Source organism: Anoplolepis gracilipes, chromosome 11 (genome assembly GCF_047496725.1).
Source record: "Anoplolepis gracilipes chromosome 11, ASM4749672v1, whole genome shotgun sequence".
In the NCBI taxonomy this organism is placed as follows: domain Eukaryota; kingdom Metazoa; phylum Arthropoda; class Insecta; order Hymenoptera; family Formicidae; genus Anoplolepis; species Anoplolepis gracilipes.
Genome location: NC_132980.1, coordinates 2,183,875 through 2,209,173, shown reverse-complemented (window position 1 = coordinate 2,209,173; position 25,299 = coordinate 2,183,875). Strand labels below are relative to the sequence as shown.

The 25,299-nt window shown below is 35.8% G+C and overlaps 1 protein-coding gene and 2 pseudogenes across 1 annotated transcript; 2 read left to right on the top strand and 1 right to left on the bottom strand.

Annotated features, from left to right (window-relative positions):
- Positions 1-7,676: 7,676 nt before the first annotated feature.
- LOC140671435 (uncharacterized) lies at positions 7,677-9,059 on the top strand (annotated as a pseudogene).
- A 1,439-nt stretch (positions 9,060-10,498) lies between these two features.
- LOC140671433 (uncharacterized) overlaps positions 10,499-25,299 on the bottom strand; it is a 57,125-nt pseudogene continuing 42,324 nt past the window's right edge.
- On the top strand, positions 20,018-23,253 carry LOC140671292 (uncharacterized). Its single transcript, XM_072902553.1, has 7 exons — positions 20,018-20,396; positions 20,923-21,065; positions 21,238-21,400; positions 22,227-22,436; positions 22,639-22,754; positions 22,831-23,044; positions 23,129-23,253. Exons 3-7 carry the CDS (start codon positions 21,271-21,273, stop codon positions 23,251-23,253), a joined length of 795 nt encoding a protein of 264 aa, XP_072758654.1. The 5' UTR covers positions 20,018-20,396; positions 20,923-21,065; positions 21,238-21,270.

The window sequence follows — 25,299 nt, the reverse complement described above, 5'->3', positions numbered from 1 at the left end:
TATCCCAGGAATATTTTCTTCAATTATTCATTTTGTAAAAACTTCTTGAATAATTTTGATTTTGTAAAAAGTTTTAATTATAAACGTTACATATTTGTACATTTAAATCTATTGTCGATTTCTTTCACCCACTCCTCTTTCCCATTTTACATATAAGTAGTTCCGTTACTTTTATTGTTGAAAGAGGATGTTCCGCAACCTCTTTCAACAATAGGCGCTCATCGTAATATAAGACACCGATAATACTATTTCTTTCGTTGCGTCATACCATCGCGTTTGACAGAACCTGCACGTTCCTGTGTTATTATCTATTTTTCATTTTCACAGGCATGACGTTATACATGGTCAACTACTATGTGACGTCATTTGTTTTGACGGGCCATACCTGCCCCACGTGCAGAATGCGCTTTTCTGTCCCACCACCGTCTCCGTAACCGATATCGCCCCATGAGCCATACCTGCCCCGCTTGCAGAACGTCAAAGAGCTTTTTCCTTCCTTCACCAGCACCATAACCGATATCTGCCCAAGAGCCATACCTGCCCCACTACGTAACATAAATGCCTTATCTAACCTTTACTCTAGTAAGTTCTTATTTAGCTCAGCACACCAGGACCAGGATCAGCAATACGAAGGACCCAGGTTCAAGTTTCGAGAAAACCAGAAAATTTTTCCAAAAATAAATTTTTCTTACCTGAGCACGAACCCTTCCCCCTCCAACCACCACTTTTTTTTCTGTCAGTCCCGGTGGTGGTGGGGAAAAACCCTCCGCGGCGCCCGAGGGCGCGGTGGTGGGGGTTTGTTTTGACGGGCCATACCTGCCCCATTACTACTAATAACTTTATAGATAGTAAAACGGTTCTTCTGATTTGAATTTTAATAGCTATTTTAGCTCCTAAATCAACGAAAATTAGTATAAAATCTTCAGATCGCAGAAGAGTGTGGAAACTTACAATTTCTAAAAGCCGAGATGACATTCTTGTGCATTACAAGGTTAGTTCGATAATATATGTTTGTTATCAGTATGTGTCGAAAAATGCAAATCTTCTCTTTCCTTAGGAGACTTTACGATTGTTTTCTATTTACCTTTTTGTTTTAGGTCGGACGGTGACTGTGCACACTACGTCGCCGAAGCTTGTCTGAGACAATTAGTATGGCGGAACGCAGACTCGAACCCACCCACACGAACTAGGTATAAGAATATATAGGTTAAGACGAAATAAAATATAAGGAATGAAATTGTTACGTCCGGTGGACTCTACGATTCTTCTCTTTCATGAAAGATCAATCACCAACGAATATCTAATAGCGAGACGAGAATTCCAAACCGTAAGATAACGAATGCTAGAAACTGAGCCGTGCATAAACATATTCAACAGGCTCTCTAGCCTACTTAAGAATTTTTAAATAAAATAGCCACCGTAAATTGAGATCGTTGTTTAAAACTAGAGTCATAAATTGGAGACGGTGACGAAAACTGAAATCACTTGCTAAGAGTGCTCGTTTAACAGACCACCCTTGGGTGACAGTTGCTTATAATAAATTCTGTAGAATATAGCAACAAGTCCGTACTGAAAAAAATTTAAGATAACAACTAAAAACTCAACTGAGAATTTAATTGAAAATTTAACTGAAAATTCTGATAAGAACTTATATGGGATTTCCGCAAAATTACTTATATAAATTCTCAATTAATATCTTTATAAAAATATTTTTGCAAATAAATTTGAAAGAAAAAAACTACAAGGAATTGAATATAAATTAACAATATATTTATTAATCAAAATAATAAAATGCTTTTACATTTATAATAATTATGTCCTTTAAATATATTATGTTCATAATTAGTAATATATATAAAAATATATTAAAAAATATATAAAAATTTTTAATTAACATATACTATACATATACAATAGTAATATAATAATAAGAGTTTTTAGAAAACAATTTATTAATAGAAGAGTAAATTGGGCACAGCTGCTATATATTTATTCTTATTTATATTTACGTAAACATAAATTTTGTTTATATTTTCCATTTCAATTGCGCATAAATCTGTATCAATACTTATAATTTTACATTCAAAAATTTACTCTTATTATATGAAGCCGTATTAATTTTATTACATATAGTAAGTGCAATATTATTTTCAGTATCAATAATGAATGATGTGATTTCTATATACGTTCCATCATTTAATTGAGCATGTGAATTATTCGACCGATTATTCTTCAATAAACATGAAGTATACAGACAACCATGTTTAACTATTCGATAATATTTCTTTGCTGAATATAGTGAGAGATTAAATTTTAATGCTGTATAATTTTCAATAATATCGCCTGAACCAACATACGTTATATTTCCAACTTTAATACATTTTTTAATTTTTATAGCTACTAGATTTTCGCAAAATCTTTTTGTTGCTTCAGATATATTACAATTAATTCTATTTTCCAAAACAAACTTACTGCATTGAAGATTTATATGTCTTACAATTTGTTGATTGATTCCTCTCGCACTATATATAGCATTTAATAAATTGTTATTATTTGATTCAAAAGGGAAAGTGGAATGCGCCCATAATGGACCCCAATTATATACACTGTTACGTCCCGGCACAAAATTTTTCTCATTTACTTCTAAGAAACACTAAACTTATAAAATAAAGCCAAACGACAAGTTACCGACTACATTTTAGCCGATAAGTTATTCACTAAGACAAGTTACCCATTATAACCGTTACCGACTCTAGCTGACAGTACGAAACGTTAATCATAAAATAGCTGCTCTCCCACCACCATAAGACTCTCTCGCTACTCCGAACCCTTAGATAACCCTTCCTACCCCCACTTTCCAACCCCGACCTGCACAAACCGAAACCTCGGGACCTCGAAACAGTCCCAAAAATCGGCACATCAATTCGAGACTCTGAGCGATGCACTTCTCTCTCTAGAAGTGCTCCTCATCCTTGCGATTCTATTTCTATACGCGATTCCATTTCCAAACACTGTTCCAAATCAGCACGCTTTCCAAAACCACATTCGTTTCCATTTCGGTACGCGATGCTATTCCATACAGTTCCTCTGCAACGTCATTCTATTTCATGCGAGCGCCTGTTATATCGTTACTTTATTATACTACGTCTGTACACCCTGCGTCAGTTCTCCGCGCCGATAGCTCTCCGATTCATAGTCACGCGTCACCACTGTAACCATCCAATGTAAGATGCCAAAAATAAGAAGAGGCGGACACAAATTCCACGCGCGACGTTTATATTACGAATACAAATACGATCCCGTCAGTGAAGCGGATAGTGAATTCCTCGGGACGGATCGTCTATATTTTGACTTAGAGTACGAGGCGTACTTTAACCCGACGCTACGAACAAAGCAGGTCAAACCTCTGAGGACGGACATCCGCATAAAATCTATGGGTTATTTTCCGTGGCCGCGCAAACTGATACAGTTGGACACACAGCTACTGTTCCCCCCTCTGCCGCCCGCGAATTACGTACCGGGAGACCCGAGGAAGACCCGCTACCTCCAGATACGCGACGAAATATTATACCTAAATTACGGGTGTTCCACCCCCGAGCACTGAGGTTCCGCGGAACAACCGATAGTAATAGATTAATATTACACGGAACGAAATATAACGATATCTCGTAGCAGCGTCACTCAAAATACGAAGCTTGGAAAACCTAGAGTTTTCTCGTGCCTACACTTTTACGACCGACCCTTTTTTTTGCTTCCTGCGTTTCGCTTGGGCCAGCTCGCCCTCCGCTAAACCCTTCCAAAATAGTATTTTCGCTCCGCGCTGCAGAGACCGGTTTACGACCGACCCTTTTTTTTTATTTCCTGCATTTCGCGTTGACCATTCTCTCTCTTGTCGAGATTTTCTCGAAGACAATACTTGTTTCCAAGTTAATACTCGTTTCAAATATTGTATAACGCGCGTGTTATTTTATTCATTAATTTGTAACGCACGCGCAGAAGACTGCATTCTCTACACCCCACGGTCACTACGAATTTACCCGAATGCCCTTCGGATTAAAGAACGCCCCCGCTACGTTTCAACGCCTCATGGACCAGGTACTATCTGGACTACAAGGAACCGAACTCTTCGTCTACTTGAACGACATCGTTCTCTACGCAAGGTCGTTGCGCGAACACGAAATCAAGTTCAACAAATTAGCGAAGAAATTGCGTGCAGCTAACCTCAAACTGCAACCAGACAAATGTGAATTCCTGAGAAAGGAGGTCGGATACCTGGGACACATTATCAGCAGGGAAGGCGTAAAACCAGATCCCTCAAAGATACAAGCTGTGAAAGAATTCCCCCGCCCGCACGACGCGAAAAATATTAAACAGTTCCTAGGACTCGCGGGATACTACCGGAGGTTCATCCCGAATTTCTCCAAGGTAGCACGGTTCCTCACCGATCTGCTTAAGAAGGATGAGAAATTTAATTGGAAGGAGGAGCAAGAACAGGCATTCACCCAACTGCGTAACGCGCTCTGCACTGAACCTGTTCTTCAATACCCCGACTTCACTAAACCGTTCATACTAACTACCGACGCCTCGGGCTACGCGCTGGGCGGTATCTTGAGCCAGGGACCAATAGGAAAGGACGTCCCTATAGCCTATACGTCTCGCTTGTTGAACGACGCCGAGAAGAATTATTCCACCATAGAAAAGGAACTCCTAGCAATAGTCTACTGCGTAAACCACTTTCGCCCCTACCTGTACGGTAGTAAGTTCCAACTCGTCACCGACCATAAGCCACTCGTATGGCTGAATTCCGTCAAGGACCCTACATCCAGACTACTACGCTGGCGTCTAAAATTAGCTGAATACGAATACGAAGTAATCTACAAGGCCGGTAAAATGAACGTCAATGCAGACGCCCTCTCGAGGAACCCCGTGGAAATCACCCCGGAGACAACAGGTGCAGGAATTAGCGAGACCCAAATCCTCCCATTGAGCGAGGAGACAGCGCAAATCGATTCTGATAGTTATGCGGGGAGCAAGGACGACGAAAGCGAACAGACAGATACCGAAGATAGCACAGATTCAGACAGCGACGAAGAGATAGGGGACAATCCCAACGCGCTCTTCGAGGCGAGGAACCCAAATGGCTTCAAAATTATATCCATTCCCGACAACTTTCTAACCCGACGAGATAACCTCGTCACTTTCATCACCCAAACGGGTATACCTATCGACCCGGGAGCCACAGCGCTTGCCGAGGCGGGACTGCTACCAATGACCAAGGATATTCCCCTTGGGAGAGCACGAGTCCATCGTGACGGGAACCGCCGGATCATAACCCTAGTGGCAAAGGAGCGTGTATCGGCAGTAATTGAAAAAGAAATTATCAAGGAAGCCTTCCGATCCCTTTTAGACGTCGTTACCGAACTTGGGCTGCAAACTATCTCCATAACCAAAGGCGCATGCGATAACGTCCCTTGAGAAATCTTATATCTCCTTATCTCGCGAATATTAGGTGACACCCAGGTATGGGTCTTTGCATGTACTAACCAGATAATTATTCCTCCCCAAAACGAAAGATCACGATTAATCTCGGAAACTCACTGTTCTGCGATAGGTGGACATAAGGGCGTCACCAAAACCTATAACCGTTTAAAGAAATGATACCATTGGACAAGAATGAAAACAGACGTCCAGAATTTCATTCAGAATTGCCGCCCCTGCCAATTAAAGAAATTGGTACGCGTGAAAACCAGACAACCAATGGTGCTGACCGATACCCCCGACTCCGCCTTCGACAAAGTATCCATGGATATCATGGGCCCCTTGCCCTATACAAAATCAGATAACCGATATATCCTAACGATACAAGATTTATTGACGAAATATTCATTGGCGGTCCCACTTCAAAGCGCCGGCGCTATACAAGTAGCACACGCTTTTACCGAAGAGCTGGTATGCGTGTTCGGTGCACCTAAAGTCATCCTCACAGACCAAGGAACTCACTTCCTAAACAGTCTCATGCGGAGTGTCGCCCGCAAATTCAAAATCCGACACTACAAAACCACGGCGTACAGGCCTCAAGCGAACGGGTCTGTCGAGCGCTCACACCAAGTACTATGGGAATACCTAAAACAATATGTCGACAGAAATAATGAATGGGACAAACACTTAAAACTAGCTTCTTTTTCGTACAACACCAGCGTCCACGAAGGGACTCAATATACCCCTTTCGAATTAGTTTTCGGAAAAATCGCTAGAGTACCGTCAAGCGAACCCGACACTATAAACGAGCGAAATGAGAGCTACGCGGAGTACCTAACATCCCTCTTTAACCGATTAAGAGATGCGCAACAAAACGCACGGGAACATTTGATCGCTGCGAAGATCAGATCCAAAACCTACTACGATCGGAAACTTAAAACACGAGAATTTACGGTAGGCGACGACGTGTACCTGCTAAGACAACCCGTAAAAGGAAAATTGGGTAACCAATACGAAGGCCCATATAAAATTATAAAGGTACTAAGGAACCATAACGTTAAGTTAGCTATTAGTTCGCGTAAAAATAAGGTAGTTCACGAAGATAGGTTAAAGCATTCTCCCCACCGCGCCCCCACCACTTCCCACTCCTTGGACGAGGGCAGCAACGAATATAACGAGCGCCCGGACGGAGGACCGGCCAGTTCTGCCTCAACTTTGACATGACGAAGACCACCGCGATCAGCGCCATCCTCCTGCTCTTGACTCCACCCATCTTACGGATAATAGGATACGACTGCGGAGGGCGTGGTCTAAACATAACCTCTTTATCGCTCCTAGGTATCAGAGAATGCCGGGTCGACAACATCGAACCACAAAAGGAAGAAGTATACGTACAGCTCCTACAACTAAGCGAGTTTGACCACACCCAAGGTATCCAGTGCAAGATCGAGATAGATAGGACCATCTATTATTGTGGAATGCACTCCTACGTATCCGTAGTACACAACGGCAAACGGGAGTACATAAGAGAGATATCAGCTGCAAATTGCAAAAACCTACACAACACCGGGACCATATTTTTAGGAGGCAATGCCCTTATCACGGGAATCAAGATAAACTCCACGTCGTTTCACAGTCTAACTTTTGCTGGAACAATCACAACGGATGGTCGATGTACAGGGACCCAATTCAGCGACCCCTATGGCACATGAAACGACGTAGTAGTACAGGCGTCGGTAAAAATTACCACTCGGGAATTAACACTTCCTATTAGATACGCCAATAACGAGATCATCCTACCGCTAAGAGCGCGATGCCGCGCGACAACCGGCGAATGTAACGATGCAGACGGGACTACCACATACTGGAATGTGATGCCCTCAGACAGCTGCCAGTTCAATCGGTACGACATCCTCTACCAAGGCCCTGCTCACCGACTAACGCCTAAAAAGGTAGGGAGCGACTCGCCCATAGTCTACACAGTGACCACGCGGGACACGACATTCGCCCTGGCACGTACTACACGGGAACAGAATATATGCGGTTACAAAATCATACAAACAGAACACCCAAAGCTTTTTATTCACGATACCCGGCCCGGACAAACATTCCGGACTCGTGCTAAAACACCGATAGACAACCTGGATATATTCTCCTACGTGAACTCAAAGTTTATCTACGTAGAGAAACACCTAAAGACGCAATTAACCCAACTATATCGCGACATTATGGAACAAAAGTGCGTTCTAGAGAGACAAGTGCTACAAAATGCACTCTCACTTGCGAGCATAGCCCCTGACGAAATGGCACATAGGATCATGAAATCACCAGGATACACCGCCATCACCTCGGGAGAAGTCATACACTTGATTAAATGCGTCTCAGTGGAATGCCGAATTAGGCAAACCGAAACCTGTTACAGCGAACTCCCTGTAACCTACTAGAATCATTCTCTGTTCTTACAACCAAGATCTAAAATACTCACCAAAACAGGAACTCCAAGAGACTGTAACGAATTACTGCCAATCATGTATAAAATCCTGAACACCTGATACAAGCTGTCGCCAAAACCCTCAGAGTCAATAGCACCACCAACCATTCAACCACTCACTACGCCAACATGGAAATACATAAGCCCTACGTCCCTCGCGACGAGCGGCATTTACTCTGACGAGGATCTGGACCGGTTGAGAGACCACATCATGTTCCCGATGGAAAAACCTTCAATGCTGAACACGATAGCAAGAGGAGCGATGGGACAAGAAATACCTGCAGGGAATCTCTCACTACTAACCTTGCTCGACGAAGAAACCATGAACCAAATAGCGGAAAGCGCAGGAGCGCGGCTTTGGAAGGCGTTTGTAACATTCGGCTCCGCCAGCGCAGGAGTTCTAGCCATCTTCATGACCATAAGATTCATAAAGCTAATAGTAGACACGATCATACATGGATACGCTCTCCACTCCATCTACGGTTGGAGCTTGCACCTACTAGGAGCAGTCTGGACTTCAATCACAAACCTCCTACTTCATAAAGCCACAGCAAAGCGACAGCAGAATGGATACGACCAAGGGAACCCCCAGCCCATAGCTCCCCCTTCAACGACAGAAGAAATACCCCCAACAGTCCCTCCCCACAGTGGAAAAGTACCCCTTAGCTACGTAAGCGATAGAGCAAAAACTTATAAAGAACTCAGAAAACTATTAGAAGAGGACGTCTAGATAAGTAATAGCGTAGAGATAGCTTATAATAAGAACTCAGGAAAATGCTGGAACAAGGTCCAACATTTCTCTTTAAGGGGGGAGGTGTTACGTCCCGGCACCAAAATTTTTCTCATTTACTTCTAAGAAACACTAAACTTATAATATAAAGCCAAACGACAAGTTACCGACTACATTTTAGCCGATAAGTTATTCACTAAGACAAGTTACCCATTATAACCGTTACCGACTCTAGCTGACAGTACGAAACGTTAATCATAAAATAGCTGCTCTCCCACCACCATAAGACTCTCTCGCTACTCCGAACCCTTAGATAACCCTTCCTACCCCCACTTTCCAACCCCGACCTGCACAAACCGAGGGACCTCGAAACAGTCCCAAAAATCGACACATCAATTCGAGACTCCGAGCGATGCACTTCTCTCTCTAGAAATGCTCCTCATCCTTGCGATTCTATTTCTATACGCGATTCCATTTCCAAACACTGTTCCAAATCAGCACGCTTTCCATATCCACATTCGTTTCCATTTCGGTACGCGATCCTATTCCATACAGTTCCTCTGCAACGTCATTCTACTTCATGCGAGCGCCTGTTATATCGTTACTTTATTATACTACGTCTGTACACCCTGTGTCAGTTCTCCACGCCGATAGCTCTCCGATTCATAGTCACGCGTCACCACTGTAGCCACCCAATGTAAGGTTAGCCAAAATACACGTATTTACGAAACCTCATTGTGCATTAATACCAAAACGTACCTGAACCCAATCCGCATTTTCTACGTTCGGCGTCATATTAAATTTCAATCCTACTCTCAACAGACCTGGTTTCGACCATTAACCAAACCAGCGACGTAGCGGTACAAACAATTACACGCTCGTTACTACCCCTTCCCAGCCGATATCGTACTAATACTCTGCACATACGGTACTCCTACTCTAAAACCAAACTTATACCTTCTCCTGGAAGCATCGTGCTAATATTCTGCACATGCCACCTCCCTACCTCAGAACCAATGGTCGAACCCAACGAACACGCGAAATTAATTTGATCTTTTGTAGATGCCAAAAATAAGAAGAGGCGGACACAAATTCCACGCGCGACGTTTATATTACGAATACAAATACGCCCCCGTCAGTGAAGCGGATAGTGAATTCCTCGGGACGGGTCTATATTTTGACTTAGAGTACGAGGCGTACTTTAACCCGACGTTACGAACAAAGCAGGTTCAAACCTCTGAGGACGGACATCCGCATAAAGTCTATGGGATATTTTCCGTGGCCGCGCAAACTGATACAGTTAGACACACAGCTACTGTTCCCCCCTCTGCCGCCCGCGAATTACGTACCGGGAGACCCGAGGAAGACCCGCTACCTCCAGATACGCGACGAAATATTATACCTAAATTACGGGTGTTCCACCCCCGAGCACTGGGGTTCCGCGGAACAACCAATAGTAATAGATTAATATTACACGGAACGAAATATAACGATATCTCGTAGCAGCGTCACTCAAAATACGAAGCTTGGAAAACCTAGAGTTTTCTCGTGCCTACACTTTTATGACCGACCCCTTTTTTTTTGCTTCCTGCGTTTCGCTTGGGCCAGCTCGCCCTCCGCTAAACCCTTCCAAAAATAGTATTTTCGCTCCGCGCTGCAGAGACTGGTTTACGACCGACCTTTTTTTTTTATTTCCTGCATTTCGCGTTGACCATTCTCTCTCTTGTCGAGATTTTCTCGAAGACAATACTTGTTTCCAAGTTAATACTCGTTTCAAATATTGTATAACGCGTGTTATTTTATTCATTAATTTGTGAACAATTAATATTTAAACCGAATAAATATAGGAAACCTATTTTTCGTTATTCAATTATTTTTTTTTCTCCTTCCTTATTCTGACCACGACTAATAACAATGCTTTATGCAAGCAATAACAATAATAGTATTTAACCATGACCTATTGACAACACACCTACATGTGTTACGGACAACTGCGCCCCATACGGGAGGGCCACCCCTCCCCTCCCGCCGTCGAAGCGCGTCACCGATTAGGAAACGTCCGTTGCACCTACATCTCGGGATTCGCTCATAAATTAGAACTTACCCCGTATTGCGCATCTTGCTTCGTAAATTCCGACGACATTGATAGAGATTCTTGCGCGTACTTCAACGTACACCTCGCGCTCGACGGCACGCGCTATTCCGGCGTGTATTGCACGGTCTGCTCTCGTAATCTAGCAGAGTTTTTCCCGTTCGACTGCGACCGGTGCGTTAACACCTACGCCGACTTCCTCAGAGATTTGAGAAATAGAAACATCTATTACTACTCGTTAGCGGACCCTATTAAAGTCTTCGTTAGCGGAACCATCCCCGAGGAGTTCACATCACGCGACTTCCCTTAGTCAGTAATCGCCATATCCCTATTACTTCGCCGTTGGTAAGGAAAAACATCCATCGTCCGGATAAGCCTAGTCGCGAGGAATCCCCAGAAGCTTAGCTTCTGAAATACGCGACCGGTCAGGCGAAAGGTCCGACCACTCTTAGGAGCCGCGACCCCGTTTGTCGTAACAACACTCTTACAAATATGTAATAATTGATGCACATTATATGTCATAGCACGTTTTTCGTATAGCATCTCCACACCTAATACAAACTTATGAAGTGACTCATCAATTTTATCTAACTTTTCGATTGATAGAGAAGTTTTTAAAAGACCGTGTAAACTTCCTACTAATAAAAACCAATGTTGCAGAATTTCATCATTAATTATAGTTTGAAGTATAGGTACACTGTAATATAATATCCAATTTTCCTATTCTCTCGCTTTCCAATGATTTCTATCTGTTAAAGATCTTGTTAATCGATTTATTTGATTTGGAACTTGTATTTGAAGCAAAAAAGAATTTATTTTCTCAATGTCATCTTTTTTGAGTAATTTTAAAATACATTCGGTTATTTGTTTTCCTACCCCAGCTAAATAACAATGTAAATAATCTGGCACAAAACCGTTTATTATATTAAAAAATGGTAAATTAATTAGAGGCGTAACATATTTCACTTCTAATAATAGTTCCGCGTTTAACAGCCTATTTTCCACATTTTATCATATGTGTAATTTCTCTATCTTTTGGACAGTAATGAAGAATAGGAAATCTAACACATCCATTTTGCCATTCTTCGGGATGTAAACACCAACTACAAGAATTATAACCGTTAAACTGCACTAATCCTTGCATTGGAGCCCGAGCTACAGCGTCGACACAAGCTGCTAGTATATATAATTTAAGCATTCGTTTATCTCCATGTATTGTACATTCTATCCCTTTTTTATTAATTATGTTCATTTCTTCGACAAATATGTATAAAAAAGTATTCATTTCCGGCTTATTTTTACCAAATCACATTCCGCATGTCACAATGTTTTTTAATCGGCTTTGAGGTGGTAATTCATTTATTTGTATTTGTATCGGCCATATCGAATCTTGCGAACTTTCAAATCTTGGTGCGCCATCGGTATTAAATATAGCGCTGACATATCGATCTTTTCCATTTTTAGGTAAGTTATTTACAAACATTTTGTAATAATATCCATCATATATATCTTGAATGTCTCGAGTTTCATTGCATCTTTCGCGTACAATGTAATTATAATAATCTTCATGATTCTTTATGAGATTTGAAATATCAGTAGAAGGATCAAGAATTACAAAATAGCTAGAAAGAGATGGACTCAATACATTAATAAATGAGTTACACGTATCACACTGAATCTCTTTATCAATTTCTTTATATTTTCCCAAATAATTCGAACAGTTTGGACAAATCGCGTGGTAGTGTGCTTTTTCTTGAAAATTGAAGAGTTTGTCGATTAAATAACGCAATTCTGGCAATATAGGAATCTCAAAAATATTATTGATCAAATTTATCAAATTGCAAATTGCAGTTAAAGATAGCTTATGAGTAGTACTAAATTTAAGTATCATTAACATAAGCTCATCGGGACTTGTTTTAGCAGATGCTGTAGTTTTACGAAAAAAATCAGCGGTTGATATTAAATCTAAAATATTTTTAATATTCTTCATTGATGCAGAATCATTTAAATATTCATCATCATTTAATTGTGTACATTCCTCAGGTGAACAAAATACTTCTGACTTCTGCGATTCTACTTAAAATAATCAGTGTAATAACCTTAGAATATTATATTTGTAAGTATGATTAAAAAATGTATATTATACTAAAATTTCTTAAAATATGTTATATATATGTATGTATATATTACATACTTCTTCAATTATATTTCTATCAATTGAAGATGTTGCTTCCGCTTGAATGTCCATATAATCATCAGATGAGTAAAATACTTCCGACTTTTGTGATTCTACCTAAAATAATCAGTAGAATAACTTTAGAATTTTAGATTTTCAAATATAATTAAAAAATGTGCATTATACTAAAATTTCTTAAAATATGTTATATGTGAGTGTGTGTGTGTGTGTGTCTGTGTGTGTGTGTATACATATCCCTTATAGAAATGTATTAGTATATTTATTTGGTTAAATACACAAAATGAGTATTTGACCAAATAAATACTAATACTTTTCTGTAAAGAATATATATATATATATATATATATATATATATGTATATTCTTTTGTAATTCTTGATCCTTCTACTGATATTTCAAATCTCATAAAGAATCATGAAGATTATTATAATTACATTGTACGCGAAAGATGCAATGAAACTCGAGACATTCAAGATATTTATGATGGATATTATTACAAAATGTTTGTAAATAACTTACCTAAAAATGGAAAAGATCGATATGTCATATATATATATATATTACATACATACATATAACATATTTAAAGAAATTTTAGTATAATACATATAGTTTTTAGATCTTATTTATAAATATATATACAATGTATATATATATATATATATATATGTTACATATTTCTTCAATTATTACATCTCTACCAATTAAGGGGATACTGAAGCGTCGGCCGAACTCATACGCGGTTTTGAACGCCTCCTTGAAAGAACTAAAAAAGTAATACCGACGCAGTCGGCATGAGAGTGAGCGAGACAGTAATAGGAGCGAGCGAGATAGCAATAGGAGCGAGCAAGACCGCAATAGGAACGAGGGAGACAGTAACAGGAGCGAGCGAGACAATAATAAGGGCGAGCGAGAGAGGAATAGCAGCGTGGAAAGAAAGGCTTGAGCCTCGAGTTCTCTCTGCCAGCTGCTATGCCCCTCTCGCTCACTCCTATTACTGTCTCGCTCGTTCCTATTATTGTCTCGCTCGCTTCTATTATCGTCTCTTTCGTTCGCTCGCGAAGAGATATTTGTTGTGTAGTAATAATACACACTGATGCGTAATCTTTATACATGTGTCGTTTCTAATTGTTATAAAGAAACGACTTTTTTTCTTGACCAAAATTTCGTCGCAAGGCTGAACGTAATGTAGAGGACTAATAGGCATATACAAAATATGTGTAAACAAATTAAATTTGAGAAATATGTGTATTGTTACGTCAAACGGGGTCGCAGCTCCTAAGAGTGGTCGGACCTTCCGCCTGACCGGTCGCGTATTTCAGAAGCTAAGCTTCTGGGGATTCCTCGCGACTAGGCTTATCCGGACGATAGATGTTTTTCCTTACCAACGGCGAAGTAATAGGGATATGGCGATTACTGACTAAGGGAAGTCGCGTGATGTGAACTCCTAGGGGATGGTTCCGCTAACGAAGACTTTAATAGGGTCCGCTAACGAGTAGTAATATATGTTTCTATTTCTCAAATCTCTGAGGAAGTCGGCGTAGGTGTTAACGCACCGGTCGCAGTCGAACGGGAAAAACTCTGCTAGATTACGAGAGCAGACCGTGCAATACACGCCAGAATAGCGCGTGCTGTCGAGCGCGAGGTGTACGTTGAAGTACGCGCAAGAATCTCTATCAATGTCGTCGGAATTTACGAAGCAAGATGCGCAATACGGGGTAAGTTCTAATTTATGAGCGAAACCCGAGATGTAGGTGCAACGGACGTTTCCTAATCGGTGACGCGCTTCGACGGCGGGAGGGGAGGGGTGGCCCTCCCGTATGGGGCGCAGTTGTCCGTAACACATGTAGGTGTGTTGTCAATAGGTCATGGTTAAATACTATTATTGTTATCGCTTGCATAAAGCGTTGTTATTAGTCGTGGTCAGAATAAGGAAGGAGTAAAAAATAATTGAATAACGAAAAATAGGTTTCCTATATTTATTCGGTTTAAATATTAATTGTTTACAAATTAATGAATAAAATAACACGCGCGTTATACAATATTTGAAACGAGTATTAACTTGGAAACAAGTATTGTCTTCGAGAAAATCTCGACAAGAGAGAGAATGGTCAACGCGAAATGCAGGAAATAAAAAAAAAGGGTCGGTCGTAAACCGGTCTCTGCAGCGCGGAGCGAAAATACTATTTTGGAAGGGTTTAGCGGAGGGCGAGCTGGCCCAAGCGAAACGCAGGAAGCAAAAAAAAGGGTCGGTCGTAAAAGTGTAGGCACGAGAAAACTCTAGGTTTTCCAAGCTTCGTATTTTGAGTGACGCTGCTACGAGATATCGTTATATTTCGTTCCGTGTAATATTAATCTATTACTATCGGTTGTTCCGCGGAACCTCAGTGCTCGGGGGTGGAACACCCGTAATTTAGGTATAATATTTCGTCGCGTATCTGGAGGTAGCGGGTCTTCCTCGGGTCTCTCGGTACGTAATTCGCGGGCGGCAGAGGGGGGAACAGTAGCTGTGTGTCCAACTGTATCAGTTTGCGCGGCCACGGAAAATAACCCATAGATTTTATGCGGATGTCCGTCCTCAGAGGTTTGACCTGCTTTGTTCGTAGCGTCGGGTTAAAGTACGCCTCGTACTCTAAGTCAAAATATAGACGATCCGTCCCGAGGAATTCACTATCCGCTTCACTGACGGGATCGTATTTGTATTCGTAATATAAACGTCGCGCGTGGAATTTGTGTCCGCCTCTTCTTATTTTTGGCATCTTACATTGGATGGTTACAGTGGTGACGCGTGACTATGAATCGGAGAGCTATCGGCGCGGAGAACTGACGCAGGGTGTACAGACGTAGTATAATAAAGTAACGATATAACAGGCGCTCGCATGAAGTAGAATGACGTTGCAGAGGAACTGTATGGAATAGCATCGCGTACCGAAATGGAAACGAATGTGGTTTTGGAAAGCGTGCTGATTTGGAACAGTGTTTGGAAATGGAATCGCGTATAGAAATAGAATCGCAAGGATGAGGAGCACTTCTAGAGAGAGAAGTGCATCGCTCAGAGTCTCGAATTGATGTGCCGATTTTTGGGACTGTTTCGAGGTCCCTCGGTTTGTGCAGGTCGGGGTTGGAAAGTGGGGGTAGGAAGGGTTATCTAAGGGTTCGGAGTAGCGAGAGAGTCTTATGGTGGTGGGAGAGCAGCTATTTTATGATTAACGTTTCGTACTGTCAGCTAGAGTCGGTAACGGTTATAATGGGTAACTTGTCTTAGTGAATAACTTATCGGCTAAAATGTAGTCGGTAACTTGTCGTTTGGCTTTATATTATAAGTTTAGTGTTTCTTAGAAGTAAATGAGAAAAATTTTGGTGCCGGGACGTAACAGTATATAATATAAACATCTAATGTCATACTTATTTTTATATCTATATAATAAATACAAATAAATTGTTAAACTTTTTCTTTTATAGTATTATATATATATATATATATTTGTAAAATAAATATTTTATCATACTTGATATCTCTTAGCACTTTACACACGTCTACTTCATCTTGTACGTGGCTTCATTATATCATGGCTTTGCATATGCAAAATATGCAATGAGTAGGAACAAAATATGTTACAATATTTTTTGAGAAATATGTATATATAACACATATCTAATGTCATACACTTTTCTTATTTTTATCTGTTTGTAATATAAATGAAAATAAATTGTCTATTAGAAATACAATTAGATATTGAATATAAAATTATGCTTTTTTTGTATTTTATACCATAATGAATGAAATTTTTAAACGTATTTTTATAATAGCATTAAATATATATATTATATAAATACATATATTTATTATTATTGTAAATACACGTATTCATAACTTTTTTCACACACAGTATGGTGTAAATTACAAAATAGAGATAATTATATACTCAATACCTAATATGTATTATAAATAATAAACAATTTATTTGCACTTATTATATACAGATATAAATAAGAAAAGTATGATATTAGATATATATAGTGTTATATACACATATATATTTCTCAAATTAAACATTGTAGCATATTTAGTTTCAAAGTTTCAAAATTTTTTTCCCTATTACTTTTAAAATATATGCTATATGCGTACAATCAGTACTTTTTGAGTTATAATCGATTTTTTCACACGAAAATTGTAGTTTTAGCCACTAACAGCGCACTCAAAAAGTTTTAAATATTCGTATCTCCGCAAATATCGATCGCACAGGAATAAAAAAAAAACGCAATTTATTCGCAATTTAGTGCTCTACAACTTTCATTTAAACGATTTTGCGATCCAAATAGCCATTTTCGAGATATTAACGAAAAATGCACAACGCGCGGGCGCGTTTTCGTCGTGTCGCAAAATGACCCATATATTAAAAAATTCTATCTCGGCTTCTATTGGTTGTACGGAGTTCTATAAAAAATCAAATTGTGCGGAATTTTATTAGCTACAATTTTGATATTCATGTTTTTGCTCGTAAACTTGATACTTTTCGAATTATTTACAAAAAACCGGTTTTTTGGACCTTTTTGTCACCACTGTGAGTTTTTCGTAGCTTCCACGCACGGAGTCTTTTGATATGTCAAAAAAGCATCCCAAAACACACCTCTCCACGAAATTGCAGCATTTGTTCAATTATTTCTTCAAAAAAAATCCATTTTACTGGGCTATTAATTTAGTAAGGGACAATGTATTACCTGTAGGTTGCAAACTAAACGACGAATTATTGGACCGATTTTTACGCGTCGTAAGAAATAAATCTCATTTTGAAACACAAAGTGTGCTATATTTAGAATATCCTCATTTAATTGAAGCAAGTCATAGCGACAAAAGCTTACAAATTATTGGAGGAAATTGTAGTGATCACTGGCGATGTATATTTTTTGACGGCACCAAGCTTCGAGTATACGACAGTTTACCCGGTTGTACATACGATAAATTGGCATCTAAAGAAAAAAATTACATTCATCGTCGTTATCCACAAATAAGTGCAAATGATATAATATTTGCAAAGGTTCAAGTACAACTTGATGGCACATGTTGTGGAATTTATGCTGCAGCTTTCGCCACAGCTGTAGCATTAGGAAATCCTTGTAACGAGAAATATTCCAATCGTGTGGAATACGAATGAGACAACATTTTCTTAATATTATAGCAGAAAATGAACTATCGCTTTTTCCTAAATGGTAATCCAATGAATCATTGGAAAAAGACGCTTCAATATTATTGATTTCTTTGTACTTGGAAAGACGAAAATAATACATACATTATGGTTGCGTTCTCATGGGAATGGGCGATGGATGGGGCCCATTCTATATATAAAATATTTTAACAAATCGGAAAGACGAAAATATAATGGTTGCGTCTTACGAGAATGGGCGATGGATGGGGCCCATTTTATATATAAAATATTCTATAAATATATATTATATTATATATGTTATATATAAAGCCAGGGGCGATCTAATGTGTAGTGGCATTATACGTTTCTTTTTACACATTGACGTTCCATATGTATACATATGTCAAATAATATATGTATATTCATATTCTGTTGCATTTCTTTGTTTGACCAAAATTATTGCCATGCAAAGCCATGTGCGGGAGGAAAATGCGTCATGCAAAATGTATACAATAAATATAAACAAAATATTTAATTATTTAAGAATTATATGTAAATAACATTGTACATCTAATGTTATATACTTATTTTTATCTCTATACAATAAATACAAATAAATTGTTAAACTTTTTCTTTAATTTTATAAATGTTTAGTATTATATATATTTGTGAAATAAATATTTTATCATATTTGATATCTCTTAGACACTTTGCACACGTCTACTTCATCTTGTACATAGCTTTATTATATCATGGTTTTGCATATGCCAAACATGCAATAAATATGGAACTAAATATGCTACAATGTTTAATTTGAGAAATATATATGTGTATATAACACTATATATATCTAATATCATACTTTTCTTATTTATATCTGTATATAATAAGTGCAAATAAATTGTTTATTATTTATAATACATATTAGGTATTGAGTATATAATTATCTCTATTTTGTAATTTACACCATACTGTGTGTGAAAAAAGTTATGAATACGTGTATTTACAATAATAATAAATATATGTATTTATATAATATATATATTTAATGCTATTATAAAAATACGTTTAAAAATTTCATTCATTATGGTATAAAATACAAAAAAAGCATAATTTTATATTCAATATCTAATTGTATTTCTAATAGACAATTTATTTTCATTTATATTACAAACAGATAAAAATAAGAAAAGTGTATGACATTAGATATGTGTTATATATACATATTTCTCAAAAAATATTGTAACATATTTTGTTCCTACTCATTGCATATTTTGCATATGCAAAGCCATGATATAATGAAGCCACGTACAAGATGAAGTAGACGTGTGTAAAGTGCTAAGAGATATCAAGTATGATAAAATATTTATTTTACAAATATATATATATATATATATATAATACTATAAAAGAAAAAGTCTAACAATTTATTTGTATTTATTATATAGATATAAAAATAAGTATGACATTAGATGTTTATATTATATATACATATTTCTCAAATTTAATTTGTTTACACACATTTTGTATATGCCTATTAGTCCTCTACATTACGTTCAGCCTTGCGACGAAATTTTGGTCAAGAAAAAAAGTCGTTTCTTTATAACAATTAGAAACGACACATGTATAAAGATTACGCATCAGTGTGTATTATTACTACACAACAAATATCTCTTCGCGAGCGAACGAAAGAGACGATAATAGAAGCGAGCGAGACAATAATAGGAACGAGCGAGACAGTAATAGGAGTGAGCGAGAGGGGCATAGCAGCTGGCAGAGAGAACTCGAGGCTCAAGCCTTTCTTTCCACGCTGCTATTCCTCTCTCGCTCGCCCCTATTATTGTCTCGCTCGCTCCTGTTACTGTCTCCCTCGTTCCTATTGCGGTCTTGCTCGCTCCTATTGCTATCTCGCTCGCTTCTATTACTGTCTCGCTCACTCTCATGCCGACTGCGTCGGTATTACTTTTTTAGTTCTTTCAAGGAGGCGCTCAAAACCGCGTATGAGTTCGGCCGATGCTTATCCCCTTAAGTTTGCTTGTGTGAGATATTTAGACAAAAAGGATAAGAATTTTTGTGTTCCTATTAATTTTATAAAAATTAAAGACAATAAAAAAAATTTAAAAACCTCTCCAACACATATAACACATATAACAGATTTTAACAGAAACAAAATTTATTTTGTGATGTGACTGTGTCCAGAGAACTGCCATGAAGATCATCAGCATAACGAATATTTTAGGGCACAAATTGGATTTTTAATGGGTAAGAAAATTAAGTAGTTAGAATAAGTATAAAATATTATATGTGCATATAAAACTTGTTATAAATATATTATGGATTACGAAGTCGTAAAACATTTTTATTATCTAAAATTACCCGGTAAAAAATTTGTTATGTATAATTATATATGATATATGACCATATAAAATTATATAGAAATATGTAAAATTTTGTATAAGTTATGTATAATTATATATAATAATATATGACTTATTATATAATTATATATAATTTTATATTAATGTTGGCTAGATGTCAGTCAACGATAATACAAAATTATGCATACTATACATAACTTATGCAGTATTTTATATATTTCTATATACTTTTATATTGTTATATATAATTATATATGAGAAATTTTTTACCGGGTAATAAAAGTATAAGTTTAAATATAAATTTTATTATTTATTATTTATTATTATTATTAAATGATTTACTAAATTAATAATATATAATGTAATAAATCAATATAACAAGCATACATAAAATAATTTATAATTTTCAGAAAATAAAACTGATTTTTAAGAAAAACTTATTTCTCAACGATTACGTTTTTGTACCTAACAAGCAGATATTACAAGTTCTGATTATGAAGAGGAAATTGTTAATTCTTTCTTGGAAGTGAAAAATTCAACTCAAAAAGAAAAAGTAAGTTATATAAATAAATAATTATATATACAATAAAGAAATAAAAAGTTGAAACATAAATTACTAAAATTTTATATCGATAAAAATAAATAAAGAATATTTCCCTTCTTAATAAGTGATAGATATTACACAACAGTTTTGGTTTATTAAATTTATTTTATTTTTATTTTAGATAAAGAAAAACATCACGAAAGATACTGGGGCTATGAAAATTAGTCAGAAAGTGTTGAACACACACAGCACAAACAATTTTCTTAGTCGAGGGCGGAAAATTGATGATATAATGGTAACATGTTTTATGACATCTTCTATTCCTAATGATTTAGCAGACAGAGGTAATTAGTAAAATTTGTATAATATATAATATAAGAATTTAGTAAATTAATAATTACTAAATTTGACTAATAACATATTATAAATACAAGTTTTATTTTGAAAATATTTCTATAGATGGACCACATAACAACCATGAACTAGAAAATGAAGAACTTAAAAGAAAAGAATTATTTCACTCATCCGCAATGATGTCTGACTCTTCTAATGATAGTACAGATAGTAAATAAAATTTTAATTATAAATTAATTATTTTATGTAAAATTTTTAAATTCAAATTATAATCGAGTTGAATTTGGTTCAAAGTTACATAAAAATTTTTTTGTTTATAACTACATTAATACATGAAGAAAGCTCATCATAAACTATTCAACAAAAATTGTAACAATAAACTTGTCTTAAATGTAATATAGTGAGAAAATTGTAACAATAAATTTGTCTCACTATATTACATTTCTAAGACAAGTTTATTGTTATAATTTTGTTTAATTATTTCAATATAATAGTTTATGTTGAGCTTTCTTCAAATATTAAAGTAGTTATAAAAAAAAGTTTTTATATATTTAATAGTTTGTGATGAGCTATTTTCAAATGTTAATAGAAAAAATACAATTTTTTAATATTTTAATTAGATAGAAAATTAATTTTTTTAAACTAAATATTTTAAAAACATATTATTATTAGGACTTTCGAAAAATTCTTCGATGTCAAAAGAAAGTTCAGTATATAACGCAGAACAGAATAAAAAGGCTGTTTCTTACCAAAAAATGTTTGATAATGGACGAAAAAAACAAAATACTTAAAATTTGACATATAATTTATTTTAAGAAACGATCAATCAATGTTCTTCGCCAAAACATTTACGAAGTAATATACATACAATGAAAAACGTGAGAAGATGCTTATTTGAAGAGAATAATAATTCAAAGCATTCAGAGGAAAATAATAATAAAGAGAATATACAAGGAGATATAGAAAATGATGATGAGGATGTAGAAAATGATGATGAAGAGGATATAGCACATGAAGAGCAAATTGGTAATTAATTTTATATGATCAATTTATTATTATATATTATACATTCATTTTCTGGTGCTTTATATTTATTTGGTTAGAAAATAAAATGTGCATAAAATTTTTTGCAAGAGCTTTTTTGATTAAATTATTAAATTCACAAATAGAGAAAGAATTATTTTATCTCATAATAGTTAATATATTTAAAATGTTTTTCACTTTTTAGCAGCTTCAGAAAAAGTAAATCCCAAAAAATTGGAACGAAAACAAATAAAAGACGGATTAAACTATAAAGATTATTTTAACATTCACAAACGTTATGAAAAAGTATCAAATAAAAAAGTAAGAAATTTTTTTATTACAAATTTGAAATTACTTATAATATAATTTTGAAGTTTTATTCTTACATTTTTTATAGATATATTTAGGAGAAGATATAACAGTGGGTTTACTTTCTTGGGAGATAACGAAAAGCCGACGAAAGCCTTCCTTGTTTTTCAACGATGTACTACTTTATATCTGGCCAGAAAATATTTTGAAAAATAGGTGCCTTGATGAAAAGAGAACAACATACAAGTCATCCGACGGTGTAGTTAAAGTATTGACTCCAAGAAAACTTTCTTTAGCACTATGTACATACAAATTTTTTTATTTTTTACTCTACTTATATTTATACTTTATACGATTATTAATTTATTCCATAAATCTTTTGGCAGCTTTATATAACGACTACCTTATCGATGAATTGCATGTCAGCGATGAAAGAAGAATAAAATATTTATGTGATTCTTTCAATATTATTTATTCAAAAATAAGAGATGTTCGAAAAAAATATAAATAAAAAAATATAACAAATAAAAGAAGAAACAAAATGAATGATAATGTTAAATGTTAAAGATTTTTATTTTTAAATCTTAACAAAGAAATATATCTTTTTAATATATTACTTATATATATATGGATATAATATATTTAAAGAACAAATATTATAAGTATTTTAACTTGAAGAAATGTTTATTTTTAAACTTTAACAAAGAAATATGTATACCCAAATAACACATAAAAAAACAAATATTATAAATGTAAAAGCATTTTATTTCAATTAATAAATTATATACTGTTAATCTGATCAATTTTTTGTAGTTTTTTTCTTTCAAATCCGTTTGCAAAAATATTTTTATAAAAATATTAATTGAGAATTTATATATGTAATTTTGCGGAAATCCCATATAAGTTCTTATCAGAATTTTCAGTTAAATTTTCAATTAAATTCTCAGTTGAGTTTTTAGTTATTATCTTAAATTTTTTTTTCAGTAGGAGTGATAACTTCCTCGAACTGTACCAAACTCTCCATTGGTTAAGATCAAAATTCTATGACAAAAATCTGTACCAATAGGCATAAGCCTCCAAGGTTTGAAACCAAAAAGACAACTCCTCCAAGTCAGTGATTCGCGGTCGTGGGATTTTTTCTCATGCGAAAGCCTTCGTGCGCATGCGTAAATTGACGTCATAGCAAGATGTCGGTTGTTAGCACACGTGTATTAAGTGTAGTACTAGGGTGCGCATAAGGGGCCTCTTAGTTTTCCCGCGTAATATAGACAGTTGACAGTGAAAGGTGAGAGAAGTCGCGCAGTTTTATTGTGAGAATTGAGATAATCAAAGAAGATGAATCATCCGGAAGCAGTGGCATTGACAAGTGGTATCGAGGCAAAGAAGAGGACATCAAAAAGGAAAGTATTTCAATATTCTTGGTTAAATATGGATATTTTTAAAGATTGGTTAACGCCACATAATGATAATGAAAAAGCTCTCTGCACGGTGTGTAATAAAGTTCTTTTATGTGGCAAATCAGAGTTAATTAAACATTTAAAAACAAAATTGCATATTAAGAATGTAAATAAAAACCGTAATGTCACATCATCTGCTTTATTGCCTAAACTCAATGTTAAAAATGAGGACTATGTTAAAAAAGTAAAAATAGCCGAAATAAGATTAGCTGCTTTTTACGCGAAACATAATATTGCCTTTCAAACTGTAAATCACATGGTTCCTTTATTGAAAAAAATTTGCTCTGATTCCCAAGTAGCTAATGATCTGAAACTGTCTAGGAAAAAATGTACACAAATTATAAAAAATGTTTTAGGAAAATATGAAACTAATAAAATAATAGTAAATTTAAAAAATTCAAAATTTTCTGTTTTAATAGATGAAAGTACTTCAATCGCTAACGATAAATTACTTTGTATTTTAGTAAAATATGTTTCAGTAGAAAATAAAAAATGTATTACGCAATTATTAGAATTAATTTCATTAAATGCCCTAAAATTGCTTGAAAAGTAAAGATATACCATTATCTAATATTGTAGGTATAGCATGTGATAATGCTGCCGTAATGGTAGGAAGTCGTAATTCTTTTGTAAATAACTTGAAAAAAGAGGTACCGGCCCTCGTTTTATTAAAATATATTTGTCATTCGTCAGCGCTTATCGCAAGTAAAGCTTGTGCAAAATTATCGGATTCTTGTGAAAATGTTTTGCATGTGATTGCAACATATTCTTCTAGCAATGCAAAAAGATCAGCTATCCTGTGTGAATTTCAAAACTTTTTTGTAGTAAAATCACGCAAAATTTTAAAATTATCAAATACAAGATGGCTTATTTTACAGAAGTGTGTTACTAGACTTCTCGATAATTGGGAAGTCTTGAAGCATTACTTCCAATTAGAATGTGTGGAAAATAGAAATAACTCGGCAGTAACAATTTTTAATACTTTAAACGATAATAAAATAAAAGCATATATGTTATTTTTAAAATATGCATTGAATTCTTTTAATAATTTTAATGCTTTATTTCAAAGTAGAAAAATTTTAATTCATAAATTAGCTGAA

What these genes read in the sequence shown, in the direction of transcription:
- LOC140671292 (XM_072902553.1), top strand. Translation starts at nt 21,271, where the DNA reads ATGAAAATTAGTCAGAAAGTGTTGAACACACACAGCACAAACAATTTT. An exon ending in AAAAAGTATCAAATAAAAAA is followed by an intron (nt 22,755 to 22,830) that starts GTAAGAAATTTT and finishes CATTTTTTATAG; the next exon opens with ATATATTTAGGAGAAGATAT. An exon ending in AAAACTTTCTTTAGCACTAT is followed by an intron (nt 23,045 to 23,128) that starts GTACATACAAAT and finishes ATCTTTTGGCAG; the next exon opens with CTTTATATAACGACTACCTT.